At 32.2% G+C, this 18,864-nt stretch overlaps 1 protein-coding gene across 2 annotated transcripts in view; it reads right to left on the bottom strand.

Annotated features, from left to right (window-relative positions):
- The window catches only part of LOC149550528 (uncharacterized), a 32,913-nt gene extending 29,872 nt beyond the window's left edge, over positions 1-3,041 (bottom strand). The window contains exons 1-2 of one of the 2 annotated variants that reach the window (XM_089793535.1): positions 1,798-3,041; positions 585-1,466 (exon numbers count right to left, since the gene is read on the bottom strand). In XM_089793535.1, the coding sequence (XP_089649661.1) occupies positions 585-1,257 (673 nt within the window). In that variant the 5' untranslated portion in view covers positions 1,258-1,466; positions 1,798-3,041. The remainder of the gene's footprint in view (positions 1-584; positions 1,467-1,797) is intronic. The other variant, XM_089793534.1, reaches the window with a different exon arrangement.
- Between the last annotated feature and the right edge of the window lie 15,823 nt (positions 3,042-18,864).

Below are 18,864 nucleotides of genomic sequence, written 5' to 3'. Positions count from 1 at the left end.
AGGAACTATATTCTTCTAAGCAAGGAATGCAAAGAAAATTCATCACCTGCTGCAGCATGGTTTGTTGATCGAGACTGATTCAACAACAGTCTACTGGCTCAAAACAATTTTATTTACTATTCCAGCTTCGAAGTACATATATACTACCTCGAAATCAGTAAAATCTTTTTAAGAATAATGTCATTCCTATAATTTTTTCTTCTTAAAAAGTGCAAAAAGATTTTTGAACTAAGCTATCATTGGCATGATATCAGTAGCTTGTGTGTGTTACACTTCAGGTTATTAATTAAATTAAACATTAATCCAGAAAATAAAAGCAATGGCACAGAATTATAATTAAATTAGAATTCAAGATATATAAATGAATATATGGTTGTAGTACCACATGAACGCATTTCTTTACAAAGATTCTTCCTCAAGTTCATATCAACATAACTTCAACAAAATTAATTAAATCAGGCAACAATATTATGATTATAAATATAATACTTGCAAGAAATGCAACAATATAATGTTCCAGGAACAGTTATAAGCTAGAACTTATTAATCATTGAACGCATATTTATGGTTTAAATAGAACTTACCATCAGATACAGCCTTTGCCAATGAATTTGTTGGTACTTGCACCATACCCTGATAAGGACTCTCAATACAACTTGAAATCTCCTCTGAACAGCTGATCCCTCTTCCCTTTGTCCCAAGGTTATCATCTGCACCTCCAGTTATCTTCTTCTCATACTTAGCGAGGCCTTGGCCCCACCCCAATCTGGGTCTCTTGCGAGGTGATATCTGACTTCCATCATCTCGACCTCCATCAACCATATGATTGGCAGGAGATGAAAGAGGAGAATGCCATGATCCCAAACCATCAGAAAAGCCTTGTACACGAGCAGCTGATTCTTTCAGATACCCATTGGCAGAACCATGTGAAGATGCCATTCTATCACCTTGCCTCCATTCTTGATAAGATCTTATATGATAATTGCTGCCCCCTGCTGAATCTCCACTCCCACCATTACCTTCTTGCTCTCGCCTTGGTTCACCATCTTTGTGAACGCTAGGAGCGGTTGGAGGGTCATAACTTATACCTGTTCTCTTGTGTAAGTCAGACCTCCCCCAGATCTTGTCTCTATAGTCCATATCAACTTTATATGGATAATCCCATTCACTACATCTTGAGTGTTCTCGTCCTAAAATACCTTTTCCTGAATAGCCATGATGAGAAGCATGTGCCAATGAGGAGATTCTTGATTGCATAAACAAAGGAGAGCCCGGTTTAGAAAATTGATATACATCCAGTTCTTTGGGCGAAGGTGAACCATCTGCACCATTGAACTCATGTCTTGGATTTGGAGAAACAACTCTACCTGTCGAAGTCCCAGAATGTAAGCCAGGCTCTGGAAAGCTTTTACTTCTAGAAACAACGTCTTCATGCCACCCATTGGAGGATGCTCCACCTGATCTTCCTGTAATCATGTACACGGACAGTTACAATTGTTAATCCCCTCTCTTCACGTGCCTCAAATCCAAAGAAAAAAAGACCGTACATTAAGATTCTTTCCTTCAAAGCAGAGACTTCAATGCTTTATCCTGAAAGAGAAGATATAATCCCCCCTACGCTCAAAGATAATAATATTATCCACTTCGTCTGTCAAAAGGGATGATATCATTGGCTTAGGGATCAGAGACAGATCAACAAAGGACTGATATCATCTGTTTTGACTTGGAAGGAATAATATTACATGCTCTGGCTAAAACGTGATAATAGCACTGGTTTAAAAGTTGAAGACCGCATACAAACATTATTTCCTCCAATAGCAGAAATTATAGCTTCGTCCCAAAAGGAAGATTTTCTTGCGCCTCTAGCTCAAACAGGATAAGTAATATCTGTATTTTTCCTCAATCGGGGTAAAATATTATTGCCCTCAAATTACGGAGCTTTAAAAAACATTGTTGCCCTGCCCTAAAAAATTAGAGACCATATACGAAGATGATTTCTTATAATAGCATAAATCGCAACTTCGTCCCAAATGAGAGAATATTGCCAGCTTCGTCCCAAATGAGACAGTTGTCAGCTTCATCCGACATGAGAGAATATTGTCAGCTTCATCGTCCCAAATGAGAGAATATTGCCAGCTTCGTCCCAAATGAGACTGTTGTCAGCTTCATCCGACATGAGAGAATATTGTCAGCTTCATCCCAAATGATATAAGGTTATCAGCTTCAGCTCCAAAAGGTAAAGGTGTCAGCAGTACACTAAGCCCCCGCTCAAGAGGAAAGCTCTCATAAAGCCTCTGCTGCCGAGAGACATCGTCATGGAGCCTCCCGCTCGGACAGCATATTGCCATGGATCCCCCGCCCCGAAAAGATATCAGCATAAAGCTATCGTCACAATATATAGCCAGAAAACTAACAGATCCAGAATTTTCATAGAATTAAACTACCAATTTTGCACTCAAAGATTTAAAATCCAGCCACAGAAGAAAGAAACCCTAAATTTTCACACGCATAAAAGCGTAAAACAAACAACACCGTTCAAAACGATTCAAACACAGATCAAAAAACAGCATACCAGAGTACAAAAATTCGCCGCCCCCTCCCCGCCGCTTGGTTGGAGTACCCCCGACAGCTGCTCCGTCTAAAGATACCGTGCTGGAGAGCCTCCTTGCAAAAACATCCCTATCCCTGCGCTTTTCTTTACCGCTTTCGAATGACGAGTAATCTCTAGGCATCGAGAATGCTTCACGCGGGGCTCCTGTCTGACCATCTGCCCTGTCCGAGCCAGACATCTATCTACCCGAACCCCTAAAAATTCAAAACAAACGAAAACAACAAATCCTCCTAAGCCTAAACAACATCAAACTGCCAACAAATTTACAACCATTGTCTCCTCGAGCTCTCCACATTATCACAGCCGTTTCTCCATTTCTTCGCCATTTTCACCTCCAAATAGTTGTTTTCTTCCAACACCTACGATTTCAATACCATGTGTTCCGAAATCCGGCGCGTCCTCCGCCGCTTTAGCAAACCCTGCAACACTTCTCCCATTTTAACCAAACAAACAAAAGCCTCCACCATTGCAACCGCCAGTCAAGCACCCTATTCCTCCTCTTCTCCTCTCGCCAAACCCCATTCGGGGACCCAAGAAGCCAAACCAGACCAGCACCAATCTCTCCTCCACAGATCCTGCCCTAGAAGCCGAATCTCCCTTCCATGAAAAACACCACGTAATCCGCTCATCTTCGCCCCTGTGGCGCCATAATAATCATCCCCACTGTGCAGACTCTCCACCTGTGAAGGACAAGCTCTAAGAGCGTTTAATGCACCAGGAAAAACCTGTGAAAACAATGCCGCCCATGAACAAAACACCAGAAGAATCCTCTGCCTTTGATCTTTGCCTTCACTTTTGGTTTTGCCTTGCAGCCTACCACCACACATATTGTCGCCAAATCTATTTTATTTTATTTATTTTTCCCTCTTCTCTTGCCTTCTTTTTCTTTTCCTTGCAACCAACCAAACATACGAGATAAAAAAACAAAATCACCGCATTAATAAGAAAGAGTTATATTCCACTTTTCTATTTTTAAATCGGAAAAAATAAAAAATAGAAAAATCTTTAACTTGGCCATTCCTATGCCCATGTCCATCCATGGTCATATTTATGCCATGCATCGTGATAATGATAATCTCAGTACAGTATGTAGATTTGGACTTTTTATTATTTTATTGCTATTTTTAGTCGGGAGTTATTTACACGCAGACTATTTTGATAAAGACTTGTTTTTATTATTATTATTAATTTATCTTGTCTACTGTGAAGTCTAATGGACTGAAATAAATTGTTTATTTTTTTCGTTGAATTGTATGAATTTAATCAAATGAAAAGTCAGGCAGAGCAAGGAGCTCAATGAAAGCAGTTGTCTTCTTGCTTTACGTTTTTATAATTGTTGAAAGATGAGATTGAGATGAGCTATATTTTAGAGCAAGGTCTAAAGGTATCTATGAGGTTTTTTATTAATTATTTATTCTATTAAGTTATTTATTAATTATTTATTCTATTAAGTTATTTATTTAATGTATTTTTACATTGTTGTGATTTTAATATTACCATATACAATTGTAATGTAAAAGTCAAGTATATCAATGAGATCATCTAATAAATAGAATGATTAATTAATGAGTTAAACAATTAATTAATGAATCACGATTGTAAATGATATATGTAAATGAATTTAAAGGTGATATTTTGAAAGATTTGGTTGATGAGATAATGACCTTAAAATGTATTATTATTATTATTCAATTTGGTAATAATATTAGAATGTTGGGATTTGTTTAAATGTTGGTTTAGAGATTTTATTATAGTTTGCTTTTATAAGTGTGAAACTAATTATTGCTAGTGTAAACCTAATCAATGTATTGATTAGACTTAACCTAATCAATGTATTGATTAGACTTTATGACTAAGCTATTTATTACAAATATGGTTTAGATTTTATTACTAGACCTTTTTATTAAATATTGTATTTAATGTTTACCACTCATTCCACCACAATGTAAATATGATAAATTTTATTAAGGATAAATTATTCAACCCATTTGGAGGCTAGGTTGTCTAAAGTACCACTATGAATGATTACTTTGCAATATTTTCCTTTAACAGTGCATCTTGTTTTGAAGAGACTCTTCCTCATGATCAGTTCTTAATCTAACTCTTCATAACGTAGGGCTCTCCTTACCATTAGGCTTTCTCCATCCTTTGGTTGATTCATAGATTTAGTTGGATCTTCTCCCACATAAGTATTCTTGCAACCATTACCATTTATCTTTCCTTGGGTGCATTAAAAAAAAATGTGTCCTTCTCCACACTCAAAACAAGTTCTTTTAAACAATCTCTATAGCTACTTGATCCTCTACCTCTAGGTTAACTGTTTTCATTCCTTTGGTATGAACCATCTTTTTTGTATTATGCCTTACCTTTGTTTGGATATGGATAAGATCTTCCTCCTCTAGTGAAAAACCTTTCTCTTTGAAATCTTCCACCTCTTCCTCTTTATTTGTATTCTTGTCTTTTGTTCAACTTTTCTTTTGCCTTCAGGGCATACCATGTAACGCCCCGCTCGGGAACCCAAGAGAAATAAACCTAACATGTTACAATGTTTACTGAACTATTTTTTTTAATTTTTTTTTAAGTTTAAACAACATCAAGATAACATTAATGCGGAAGCAATAAGAACATACACATCAAATACACATTTGCAATTACAGATATAGTTTCAATTCCTCAAGGGCTCCTTTACATTGAATCACATTTAATAATTTTAAATTAATTAGTTTAAGTTTCAAGTACAATGTCTCATGAACATAAAGAAATAACAAATACATAATCGCATAAGCAAATACATAAGTATACTAATACAATAAATGTACGTCCACTAAATAACATCCACTGCACATGTCGCAAGGTATTGAAAATAGATAGAATACATCAGAATACATGATAACATATATACATCATCTGAAAAGAAGTCTCCAAGATAAGAAATAAGAATGATAAAGGTACATCTTCTACAACGAACATCCAATAGCTGGCAATGTAAGGGGGACCCAAATGGTAAGAAGACACTACCTCCCAACCGCGTGGTTACCTAGTCAAGCTTCCACTCCCACCGTGTAGGGAAGATAATGAACGATCCACATACGTCTATCAAACATAAAACATTCCTAGGCATGGAATACCTACTAGCCAAAACTATCTGAAAGGTAACACATGCTACTAAAGAAGATATGATAATCCAAAAGGAAAGAACACTCAATCTAATATCGACTCCACATAACCAATATCAAACATGAACCAAGTATAAATCGAATACCAAGGTCATAAGATAAAGTCAATGAAAGATAATCACCTCAAGTCAAAAACCACATGTCAAAAGTACATCATCCATGAATCATCAATTATTATCAATGAAAGTAATAACCACAATAAACACATCCAACAATAAGTACACCACCAAAGGTACACTAAATCCACAAAGATCTACAAAGGAGACTCAGACTACATACTGGGGAGTGTCATCACGTGGCTGCTTAAGTTACCCTGGACTGATCTCTTAATAGACCCCGGACCCTCAAGCGTTGAGTTACCTTGGACTGGTTACTCTGAACTCCAAACCCTCAACATCACACATGTGGAAACTAGAAAGCCCTCTCAAGAAGACGAGACACTCATCCCATTCTCATCCTTAGTCTATACAAGCACTCAGGGCATGGTTGGGTCAAATATCTCTAACTTATCTTTTTAGTGTGTTTCCCCCCAAACAATTTTAATTACTAGATTATCACTTATTACATAACTTGCATTAGGTTACCCTGGCACTGACCACTTTGGGTCCCGGACCCCTAAGCAAGCCACTCCCAAAGTCATGTACCTAGACAACCTCTCCTAAGCACATAAATACATAGTTGTGTCCCATACCACAACACCCATAAAGATCAAACTCGGTTCCTTAATAAGCAACTTGATAGTAAGCTGGTTCTCCCAACCCAAGTAAACATAATTGTGCCACAAAGCATATCTCATAAATGTAACTTCCAGTTTAAAACATAAGCCCATTACAACATCCAGAACAAATAAACATCATAAAAGAATCACAAAAGCCTCTGGTGTACGCCTAGTTGGCCCGCTAAAGATAACTCAATAAAATTGTCATGAAGAAAAAATACCACAAGTCCCAATTAAGCACGTGGAAAACAAAGGGTTCCTATCATTTAATAAAAATCATTTTCTCAGATTTATTTTGAACCATAAGATGTGTTTGATATCAATAGTATACATATTTTGAATAATAATTGAAAACAACAATGTTTGATATAAGAAAACTATAGTTCCCAAATTCATGTATATATAATTGTAGACACCTAAAAACCTTTAGAAAATAAAGTATTTTTATTTTCTGAAAAATTCCTGATGACATCATCATTTATTAATTAATTAATTATTTAATTTATTTATTTATTTTTATGCCATTAAATCCCTTTATCTTAATTAAAAATATTTAATTAAGGAATCCCTCCAAAAAATGTTTAAATCTTATTTAAACATTATTTCCTTATTTATTAATTATTTAATTAATAAATTGACCAAAAAACTCAAAATAAATTAAAAAATTATTTTTTGCCCAAAACTTGGCCAATTTCCTTAAGACCACTAACCTCTTCCAAAATCTTCTAATCCTTCTTTAATTTTGATTAAAGGCTAATCCCATCATTTCCTACCCCTAATCCCAACTCAAAATATTTAATTAAGATTAAATATTAATCCTCATGTTTATTAAAAAAGTTTTAATAAATATCTCCTCAACCCAAACCTTTGAAATAAATAAAACTTTATTTATTTCCTAAAAATCTAATTTATCCTCATCCTAAGAAGTTCTAGACTCTTCTAGAAAGTCTTCATCCTCATCCTAAGAAATTCTAGACTATTCTAGAAAGTCTTTATCCTCATCCAAAGTCTAGACTCTTCTGTAGTGCTTGCCCCTAGATCGCATTTGATGTTATCATTGTCAAATTCTTTTAGGTTGATTTTATGCATTTATTAGTTTAGAGATATTGGATTTACAATATTATGATATTATTTTATGTTTTGGATTACATATATACTTGTTGATTTCATTTCACATGACGTTAGTGATGTCTTTAATGATGATTATGTTGTATTGATAGAGATGCATTATTATATGTACGAATTTGATGTTAGACTTGTGATTTTTACGATACTTACCCCATACTTGCATGTGTATGGTGTGCGTGTTTATTTTATCTTTCTGTCTGATGTGTTTGATGTGGCTAAGGGAGGGAGTCGTAGTCACCTGCTAGTCGGGATCTACACGATGAACCACTCCCTGCCATTGTCTGTTTAGTTTAGATATATTATATAAGTGTACATGCTCGTCTTTTATGCAGGATGCAGGTATCGGGCATCGACTTCCCTGAATTGCTAGGATGAGCGTGCCCTATTACAAATACTCAAATGGTGAGAACGAGAAAATAATGATTAGGTCCAATCCTAGCCATAAGCCTATAATACTTGTCCTGCAAGGAGGACTCGTAACAGACTGTCTACCCTTTTTAAACCTGCGAGTATTTTATGCATATGTTGTTTTGTGAGTCTTTGATGTATTTTCTATTAATTAAGTTTAATTAATAGATGAAATTAATAATTTAATTTAATGGAGAATTATTATGATATTATGAATATTTAATTATATTTAATTAATTAAGAAATTAATTAAATATAAAGAATTGAATTGGAGTATAAAAGTTTTAAGATTAAATTTAGAACATGATAATATTTATTTAATTTAATAATAATATATTTAGAGTTCATTTTTAAATAAATGCTAAATATTATTGTTATTTAAGTTAATAAATATTTATCAAATTAAACATTCAAAATATATTAAAAAGGAAAAGATATTAATTTATGGAAAAGATTTAAGTTCGCATGAATGAGTTTTAAATATAAGAGATTAATTTAAAAGATAAAAAAAAACATGTGAACTTAATAAAGATATTCTAAGAAAGTGTGCATGAGATTTTAAAAGGTTATTAAATTTATTAAAGTAAAGTAAAGTGGAAAGTTAAATAAAGTAATTTAACAATTCACTTAAAGTGCATGAAGGAATAATAAAAGAATATTTTAATTTAAAAAGGAAATTAATTGTGCATGAATGAATTAATTAAATGAGAGAGAATTAAATATTGGAGATAAAAGTTAAAGTTTAAATTTAGAACGTGATTGATTATATTTATTTAATTTAATAATAATATATTTAGAGTGCATTTTTAAATAAATGCTAAATATTATTGTTATTTAAGTTAATAAATATTTTATCAATTAAGTTTCTAAAAAATGAAATCAAAAGTGAAAAGATATTTAATTATCATAAAGATTATAGTTCGCATGATTTATGCATGAGATGAAAATAAAAGAAATTAATTGAAAAGATTAAACATGTGAAATTAATAAAGATATTTAATCGCATTAAGTACGCATGAGATTTATAAGTTATAAATTGATTAAAATAGAAGTCAAGTGGCTAGTTAAATAAAGTAATTTAACAGTTCACTTAAAGTGCATGAAGGAAAAATAAAATAATATTTTAATTAAAAGCGAATTAATTGTGCATGAAGAATTAATTAAATAAAATAATTATTATTTTAAAGTTGTGGAGACAGAAACCCTAAAGGTAATTAAATTCTATATTAGAGGGTTTTGGGGTCATTATTAGGGGGACAGGTTTTCAGGGAACACACTTTTGGAAAGGGGAGCAAAGAAATCTTTGGAAGCTTGGAAGGGTTCGGATTAGCAAGGGTTTCACCAGATTATTAGCATCAGATCAAGGTAGGGTTTGTGAACCATTCTAGAAACACTTTCGGATCTTTGTCTTCTTCGTGCTTGTTGGAAATTGCTTTCTCAAATTTTATTGAATGAATCTTGCTACCTTTCTTCTGAATCTTTTGCGATTTGATTTCTTCTAGGAATCGAGATTGAAAAACTATTTAGAAAACCTTGTTTTACTTCTGAAAGAAATTTAGTATTAAATTGAAATTTGGGTTTTGAATTAAAATGGAATTAAGAAATTTAAATTTGGAAGGGGTTTGTTTTTGGAAATGAAAATCTTAGGATTGAAAATTCGAAGGGTTCAATTTATTTCTCCTATCAGATTAATATCGTAAATGTTATTAAAATATGTATATATTAAAATAATATTGTTATGAAGTTCGTTGAGAAAAATATTATAAAATAAAGAATATAGAATTATAATACAATTCTTAAAATTTTCATATATAATAATTTATCTAAATTTATTAGAAGGGTTGTTCTTCTAATAAACAAAATTATTGAAATTTGACTTAGTTAAAAATAATAATAATAATAATAATAATAAAATTAAAATAAATAAATAAATAAAAATTAATTTAAAAAAAAAAAAAACGAAATTATAAAAAAAAAAAGAAGAAATTTTTTATAACCCCTGCCGGCGCCTTACGCTGCTGACACAGGCTGCGACAGCAGTGGTACAGCGTTCCACTACTGGCGCAGACCCTGCGCAGCAGGGTACGTTGCTCGGCAGCCCCTTTACGAGGAGGCCGGCGGCCCTTTATAAAGCCGGCAGGCTTTTAAAAAAATACGCTATGTTTATTAATCTTATTTTTATTAATTTTAAAATGTAATAATGTTTATTAATTTTATTAATGCAATTAATATGGTTAATAATATTTACTATTTAACCATTTGAATTATTAATGGAATTGGGAAATATTTCTATTTAGTAATCGAATAATTTAATAAATGATTAATATTACTTCTAAGTCTTGATATGTTATTATATGAACAAGGATGAGTTTAATTGCAAGGGTTAATTATGAAGGTTAACTGGAAAACTTACTTACTTGAAAACATGTATTAAACTGGAAATTTAAAACCTTAATTCAAACAAATACACGGGTGTATTGTATGAGTAATACTGAGAATCGTATACACTTGAACATACATCGAAACGCAAATTGAAACTTATATTGAAAACGAAAATTGAAACCTTACATTAATTCAACAATATATTATCAATCAAATCCAACTGTGAGACTATGATGTTTTCTATATACTGTCTATATTTATTTTTGGATTTTGGTGTTGTTTAGATGTCGACCAGTCTAGGATGTACACCAGAGGTTTTGTGAGATTTCTTGGATACTATTATGTGGCTAGATGTTATGATGATTCTTGTGATTCAAATTGGAGTTTATACTTATGAGATTTGTTTTGTGAGCATTTATGTATATTTGGATTTAGTTTGATCCATCTTGTTATCAGGTTGCCTGTTAAGGAACCAAGTTTGATCTTTATGGGTGTTGTGGTATGGGACACAACTGTGTTTTTATGTGCTTAGGAGAGGTTGTCTAGGTATGTGACTTGGGAGTGGCTTGCATAGGGGTCCGGGACCCAAAGTGGTCAGTACCAGGGTAACCTAATGCAAGTTATGTAATAAGTGATAATCTAGTAAGTAAAATTTATGGGGGGAAACGCACTAAAAAGATAAGTTAGAGATATTTGATCTACCCATGCCTTGAGTGCTTGTATAGACTAAGGATGGGAATGAGATGAGTGCCTCGTCTTCTTGAGAGGGCTTTCTAGTTTCCATATGTGTGATGTTGAGGGTCTGGGGTTCATAGTTACCAGTCCAGGGTAACTCAACGCTTGAGGGTCCGGGGTCTTTTAAGAGATCAGTCCAGGGTAACTCAAGCAGCCATGTGATGACACTCCCTAGTATGTAGTCTGAGTCTCCTCTGTAGATTTTGTGTATCTCTAGTGGTGTACTTATTGTTGGATGTGGTGTACTTATTGTTGGTGGTGTATCTATTGTCAGATGTGTTTATTATAGTTATTTACTTTCATTGATGATGATTGGTGATTCATGATGTTGTACTTTTGACGTGTGGCTTTTGACTTAAGGTGATTATCTTTTGTTGACTTTGTCTTATGACCTTGGTATTTGGTTTATACTTGATTCATGTATGATGTTTGGTTATGTGGTGTCGATATTGGATTGAGTGTTCTCTCTTTTGGATTATTTTATCTTCTTGAGTAGTATGTGTTTCCTATGAGGTAGTTTTGGCTATTAGGGGTACCTTGCCTAGGAATGTTTTAGGTTTGATAGCCGTATGTGGATCGTTCATTATCTTCCCTACACGGTGGGAGTGGAAGCCTGACTAGGTAACCACGCGGTCGGGAGGTAGTGCCTTCTTACCATTTGGGTCCCCCTTCACATTGCTAGCTGTTGGATGTTCGTTGCAGAAGATGTACCTTTATCATTCTTATTTCTTATCTTACAGACTTCTTTTCAGATGATGTATATATGTTATCATGTATTCTGTTGTACAATATCTATTTTCACATACCCTACGACATGTGCAGTGGATGTTATTGATTGGATGCACTTTCATTGTATTGTTTATACTTATGCATTTGCTTATGCGATCTTGTATCGGTTATTTCTTTATGATCATGAGACATTGTACTTGGAAACTTAAACTAATTAATTTAAAATTATTAAATGTGACTCAACGTAAAAGAACCTTTGAGGAATTGAAACTATATCTGTAATTGCAAATGTGTATTTGTTGTGTATGTTCTTATTGCTTCCGCATTAATGTTATCTTGATGTTGTTTAAACTTCAAAAAAAAAAATAGTTCAGTAAACATTGTAACATGTTAGGTTTATTTCTCTTGGGTTCCCGAGCGGGGCGTTACATCTTCTAGAAGATGTCTTTAAACCTAATCTTAATCCCCTCCTAACCTTGTCACATTCTCTAAACATGGGTTAAGACTTACTAACCCAAGCCAAAGTTAACAAATATCTCCTCCTTCACCCACCCTCATTAAATGTCATCCACTTGCCTATCCCTAAGCTAATCCTAAACCATCCTAATCCATCCTCTAATCATTTGCACAATCCTAAGCAAGCTTAAAACCCTCCTAATCAAGCCCAAGTCAAAATTGCTCTCATCTCCCTCAAAATATCTGAACCGTAAAACTTTATGAAGCCCACTAGGCCATAAATGACTCTTCCAAGCCCTTTTATTGCTCTTACAAGCCATTATGAGGGTCTTTATGAAGATTTTATCCTTTGAGCCTCCTTTGTTGACTCATCCTTCTCCTTTCCTCCATCCTCTCACCCTGTGACATGTGTCACTCCCTGATTGGCTATAAGGAAGCACAATCCATGTGCTCTCTTCTCATGCAATCTGAGCCCTCCATGAGCTTTTTCCCATCCTTGCATCTTAGCCCTCAATCCCTCAAGCCTCTTGCCTATAAATTGGATCCTTCCCCTTTGCAAAATAACACAATCCATGAAGTAAAGTCATAATGCCATTTTGAGAAGCCATTTTACATCAAAACCATACACTCACACCCAAATTCCAACTCCATTTGAAGCCATTTTTGAAGCATAAGCTTGAGCATACATCCTATCTATTTAGACAAAGCCACTCAACAAGAGAGCTTCTTATTGAGAGAGTCCATTAATGGCTCATATTCTCAATTGAGAGCTCATCTTAGTCTATCTTGAAGTTTATGAATTTTGTTTAGTTTGTAGAAGCTTTATTTAAATTTGGTTTCTATTAGCATACTAACATTGCTCATATACAATAATAACATTCTTCATATAATCAATTTAATTTAATTAATCATAATCTAAAATAATCTAAATTATAAAATAATAAAAAATATAACAATAATGATAATCTTTATTTAATTTTTTTATTTATAATAGATAAATAAATAATAGAAAATATTAATTAAAATATACATAAGAACTAATATTATTATACTAAATCAGAATTGACTAATATTACAATATAAAAACATCTAACCACTTAACTATGTGTTAATTTCATAATAAAAGATTACAATTGTTTTCTTTTATGTTTTAATATAAAAATAGTAAATACTTTCCTTTTGGTTCCTTATCATTCCCACATGAGCATGGAAAGTGGAATGTACTTTGGCCTTTTTGTTTTACATAATATTAGACATGTCAAGTAAGTGTTTTCATTAAATCAAGTCAAGTTCACCTATATTTAAGGCGATTTAATAGGGAAGGCGATTTAATAGGGATTGCTTTCCTCTCAATTTAAAAAAAAAAATTTGACTCTCTGTTTTGAACCAATGCACAGGAAATAAGCAACTGATGTTACAAATCAATTATTTCTTTGTATATTTTTTTAACAATACATATAAATGGTATGTGTTTTCATTTTCTTTTTCTTTTTTAATTGAAGAATGTTTTTTTTTTGTTTTTTTTCTAATATAAAAAGAAGCATGTATTTTTAACCAGAAATAATAATAATTTATATTTTAAAAGAAGAAGAAGATATTTTAAAGTTGTAATACTCAGAATAGAAAGGTTGTTTAATTCATAGTCATAGTCATAGATATAGATTACACACATTCTTTTAAATAGAATAAATAATTCATATTTTATTTTATATTTAATAAAATTTATATATTTTAAATAAAGGAAATTTGACAATCTAATAGAAAGTCATATTTAGAAAATTCAAGAACACTAGATCTGATCTTACTCTTCTTTTCTACATTTCTAACATTGAATCTATTCTTACTTTTCCAATAGGAATTTTAATAGTAAGGATCTATTATTTTCAACACAAGGTTTTTTTTTTTTTCAAATTTCAAATACAATTTCAGCTAACTTTCCACGACACAAATCCATCTATTGTAGAATTTTAATTCACAGAATTTTCAACAATATTTCAAATATGGTAAGCACAAAGAAGACAGAGATCCAAAAATATTTCTACAATGGTTCACAAAACCCTACCTTGATCTATTGCTAACAATCTAGTGAAACCCTTGCTAATCCAAACCCTTCAAAGCTTCCAAAGATTTCTTTGTTCCCCTTCCAAAAGTGTGTTCCTTGAAACCTGTGTGTGTAATAATGACCTCAAAACCCTCTAATATAAAATCTAATTACCTTTTTAGGGTTTCTGTCACCACCACTCTAAAATTATAATTATTTAATTTAATTAATTCTTTCATGCACAAATAATTTGCTTTTTTATTAAAATATTATTTTATTATTCCTTCCATGCACGTTAAGTGAATTATTAAATTACTTTATTTAATTTTTCACTTGACTTCGCTTTAAATTAATTTATTAACTTTTTAAATCTCATGCGCACTTTAAAATATCTTTATTAAGTTCACATATTTTATCTTTTTAATTAATTTCCTATATTTTAATCTCATACACGCATCATGCGAACTTAAAACTTTTTCATAATTTAATTTCTTTTCACTTCTTAATTTATTTTTGAACGTTTAATTTGATAAACAAGAGCTCTGATGAGCTTTAGTCCCGCCTTATGCAAAAGGGTAGAATGCAAAGATTTTAAGGTGAAATAGTTTCAAATTAATTTTATATATATATATATATATATATATATATATATATATATATATAGAATTGTTGAAGATTATATCAAATTTATTAAATTGTAATATATAAATATATCAATAAATTATTTATTATTGAAGATTATGTTCAATTTGTAAAAGTATAATTTATGAGATGTAGCAAAATAAAATTTTATGTGACAAAAAGATAAGTTTAATAGGACATGAGTGAACCAATTCCAAAAAGTACCTCTCAACGACTAACATTAAAACACATGTATCTAGTTAAAAACTAGTTAATTTGTACCTTTCAAATTTGCCTTGAAAAAATGACCGCTGAAAATAGATTCCACATTTGTCATTCTATTTTATTATAAATAAATTTAATAAATTAAAAAGCAATATAATAAATTCATAATGAACTCATAAATTACATATTATCTCATTGAATTAATCCATATATTCAAATCTTTGAAGAAAAAAAAACAAAAGCTACTATGTTTAAATTTGACATTTATCATTATATTTTAATGTAAGTAACTATTTATTGAAATTTAAAATATAATATGACTGATACATGTTGAAATATTATATATCATATTTCTCATCCTATTCCACTACATATTCAAATCTTTTAAATTAAAAAATTAGATGATATTTCAAAATTAGACATATAAAATTGAAATAGACGAGTCTACGAAAAGAAACAACCCCCACCAACAAAATCATAGAGAAAAAATTAAATTATCTTAAGTCCACCCAAAAACAAAAAATAATATCATTAAATTAGCAACTAAAGTGAAAAAGAAACCAATAGATTCATGTCACACAAAATCTGATTTCAACAAAGACATACTCTTGCATTCCTCCTTCGTTATCCGAGATTCTTTCACTTCATCTACTTTGAGTCTTATCCTCCTCGCCACCATGTATATATTTATGGTTTTAAATGTCCATTGAGGTTTCCACGTCACCAAATGAATACATGGGAATGTTAATTCATTTTCATTTAATGTTCAGTTTACCGGATGTGACCAATATGGTCGGGCTACTGACAGAGAACGTGGACCACTATTTGACAAATAATGGCGTGGGGTCACATAACTTTTTAACATGGATGCAGGGCCGGATAATCTTGCCGCTAAATTTAAAATACGTTGGTCCCTTTTTCAAATTAATTTCATCCTTCCGAAAACATTAGTCTCGCCTTTAAAAAAGCTAATAAGCGTATAGAGGGAAAAAAAATAGAATTTTTGAATGTGAAAAATAATAAAACCCCCAAGAAAAATAGCAAGAGCCAGTAAGAAAAGAGAAATATTCATTTAGTAATTCAAAATAAAAATAAAGGCACAGTGAACATTATAGAAACTATGAAAAATAATTTTAAGTTGCACTGTTTTCGAAAGAAATTAATGGTATAAGCGTTCTGAAAACAATAGTCTCCGCCTATAGATAGGCGAGACTAATATTTATTAATTTAAACAACAATAATATTTAGCACTTATGTAAAAATGAACTCTAAATATATTATTATTAAATTAAATAAATATTATCACGTTCTAAATTTATTCTTAAAACTTTTATCTTCAAATTCAATTCTTTTTATTTAATTAATTTCTCAATTAATTAAATATAATAAAATATTAAAATGTCATAATAATTTCTATTGAATTAAATCATTAATTTAATCTTTTAATTAGACTTAATTAACAAAAAATTCACCAAAGACTCACAAAACAACATACGCACAAAATACTCACGGGTTTTAAAAAGGGTAGACAGTCTGTTATGAGTCCTCCTTGCAGGACAAGTATTTTAGGCTATGGCTAGGATTGGACCTGATCATTATCTTCCCATTCTCACCATTTGAGTATTTGTAATAGGGCACGCTCATCCTGGCAATTCAGGGAAGTCGATGCCCGGTACCTACATCCTGCATAAAAGATGAGCATGTACATGTATATAATATATCTAAACTAAACAAACAATGGTGAGGAGTGGTTCATCGTGTAGATCTCGACTAGTAGGTGACTACGACTCCCTCCCTTAACCACATCAAACATGTCAAATAGAAAGATAAAATAAAAACGCGCACCATACACATGCAAGTATGGGGTAAGTATCGTAAAAATCACAAGTCTAACATCAAATGTGTACATATAATAATGCATCTCTATCAATACAACATAATCATCATTAAAGACATCATGTTAACATTTTTATGAAAAAAACCACATTTACTAACTAGGAATCATCAAAACATCATTAATGTCATGTGAAATGAAATCAACTAAACAATTATAATTGATATATTTGTAATTCAAGACATGAAATAATATCATAATATTATAAATCCAGTATCTCTAAAACTAATCAATGCATAAAATCAGCCTAAGGAATTTGACAATGATAACAGAAATGCGAACTAGGGGCAGGCACTACATACAGGTGAGCTTCTTCAATACTTTGCATTTTAGCAACACTAATATTATCATGAATTGAGATCCTCAAACCATTTAGGTACCTTGTAATTCTTTCAACTTCATCATCGACATGAATTGATCTTAAAGGATTTGAGCAATATAAATCTACAAAACCCAAAGAACACCGGTGCATGCAAGAACCTGTCACAGAGAAGCAAAGATAAAGAGAAGGCAAGGGTTTGGTTTTAAAAATATGGAATAATATATTATTGGACTAAAATAATGAAAATAAAATACAAAGGATCAATCCTAATAAACGAGACTATAAAACCCTAAAAGGTAAATGACATTTAATAATTAATCTAGAGGAATAACCCCATAAAGCAACAACCCCTTACCTTACCTTACCTTACCCTTATTATTGAGCACCCCAGAGCCTTAGCTTTAGCTACCCCTTCCACATGCCTTGATTTTCCTTTCCCACTACTGGTTCTACTGATGCAATAAAATTTATATTGTTAGCTTTTCTACAACTACTGGTGTTGGTTAATTATTAAATGGAAATGCACGTGCATAAAGTGAAATATTAAGAATGGAGTAAAGGTAATTTCATAAATGAAATGAAATTAATCCTCTACTCTAACATCCCCCACCCCACCCCCCTAAGATGAACAACAATGTAGCTACAAGCATTGTAGAAAAAAATAAGGAAACCACAATGTTGAAAGCATAAATGGCTCCTAGTAACATGGCCTAATGAGGTACCTAGCACAACCAAATCTCTAAAAACTGGAGAAATAGGGAAAACCATGTGGGAAAAACCCTACTCCAAAAAGAGATAGAAGAAGCTAAAAAGCAAGAAAATAAGGAAGAAATCATCACTAAGACCCCCCAAGGACAACTTCCTTCACGAACGCAGTTGAAGATACCACAGGGATGCAAAAGGTTTATGAAGATGTTTGTAACCTGCTCAATAATGGGAATGTACTCCAAGCTAAGAGAGTCATCCTGAATCAAATGCCTAATGAAGTGCATGTGAAGCTCAATGTGCTTGGTACTCTGATACTCAATTGGGTTGCTAGAAATGTGTATGGCACTCTGATTGTCACACCAAAGAAAGGTGGAACCATTACAAGGAAATCCAAACTTTGTCATCATCTATTGAAGCCATAAGACCTCCTAACTAGCTAGCACATATGCCCTATATTTTGCCTCAATAGATGATAATGCATGAGCATGTTGCTTCTTGGAAGACCATGTGATAGGACCTGAACCAAGACATAAAACAAATCCAGAAGTAGACTTGTGATCATCAATATCACCAGCCCAATCTGAGTCTGTATAACCAACAATGTGAGGATCCCCTGATGTGTAGTGAATGGCATACCATGTAGTACCTTGGATGTACCTCAATATACATTTGGAAGTTTGCCAATAACTCTCACGTGGATCATGTGAGAA

The sequence above is a fragment of the Cupressus sempervirens genome, chromosome 7 (assembly GCF_028749045.1).
Source record: "Cupressus sempervirens isolate cs-2001-9-10 chromosome 7, ASM2874904v1, whole genome shotgun sequence".
In the NCBI taxonomy this organism is placed as follows: Eukaryota; Viridiplantae; Streptophyta; class Pinopsida; order Cupressales; family Cupressaceae; genus Cupressus; species Cupressus sempervirens.
The sequence above is the reverse complement of the archived record's forward strand: the minus strand, read 5'-3'. Positions and strand labels throughout refer to the sequence as shown.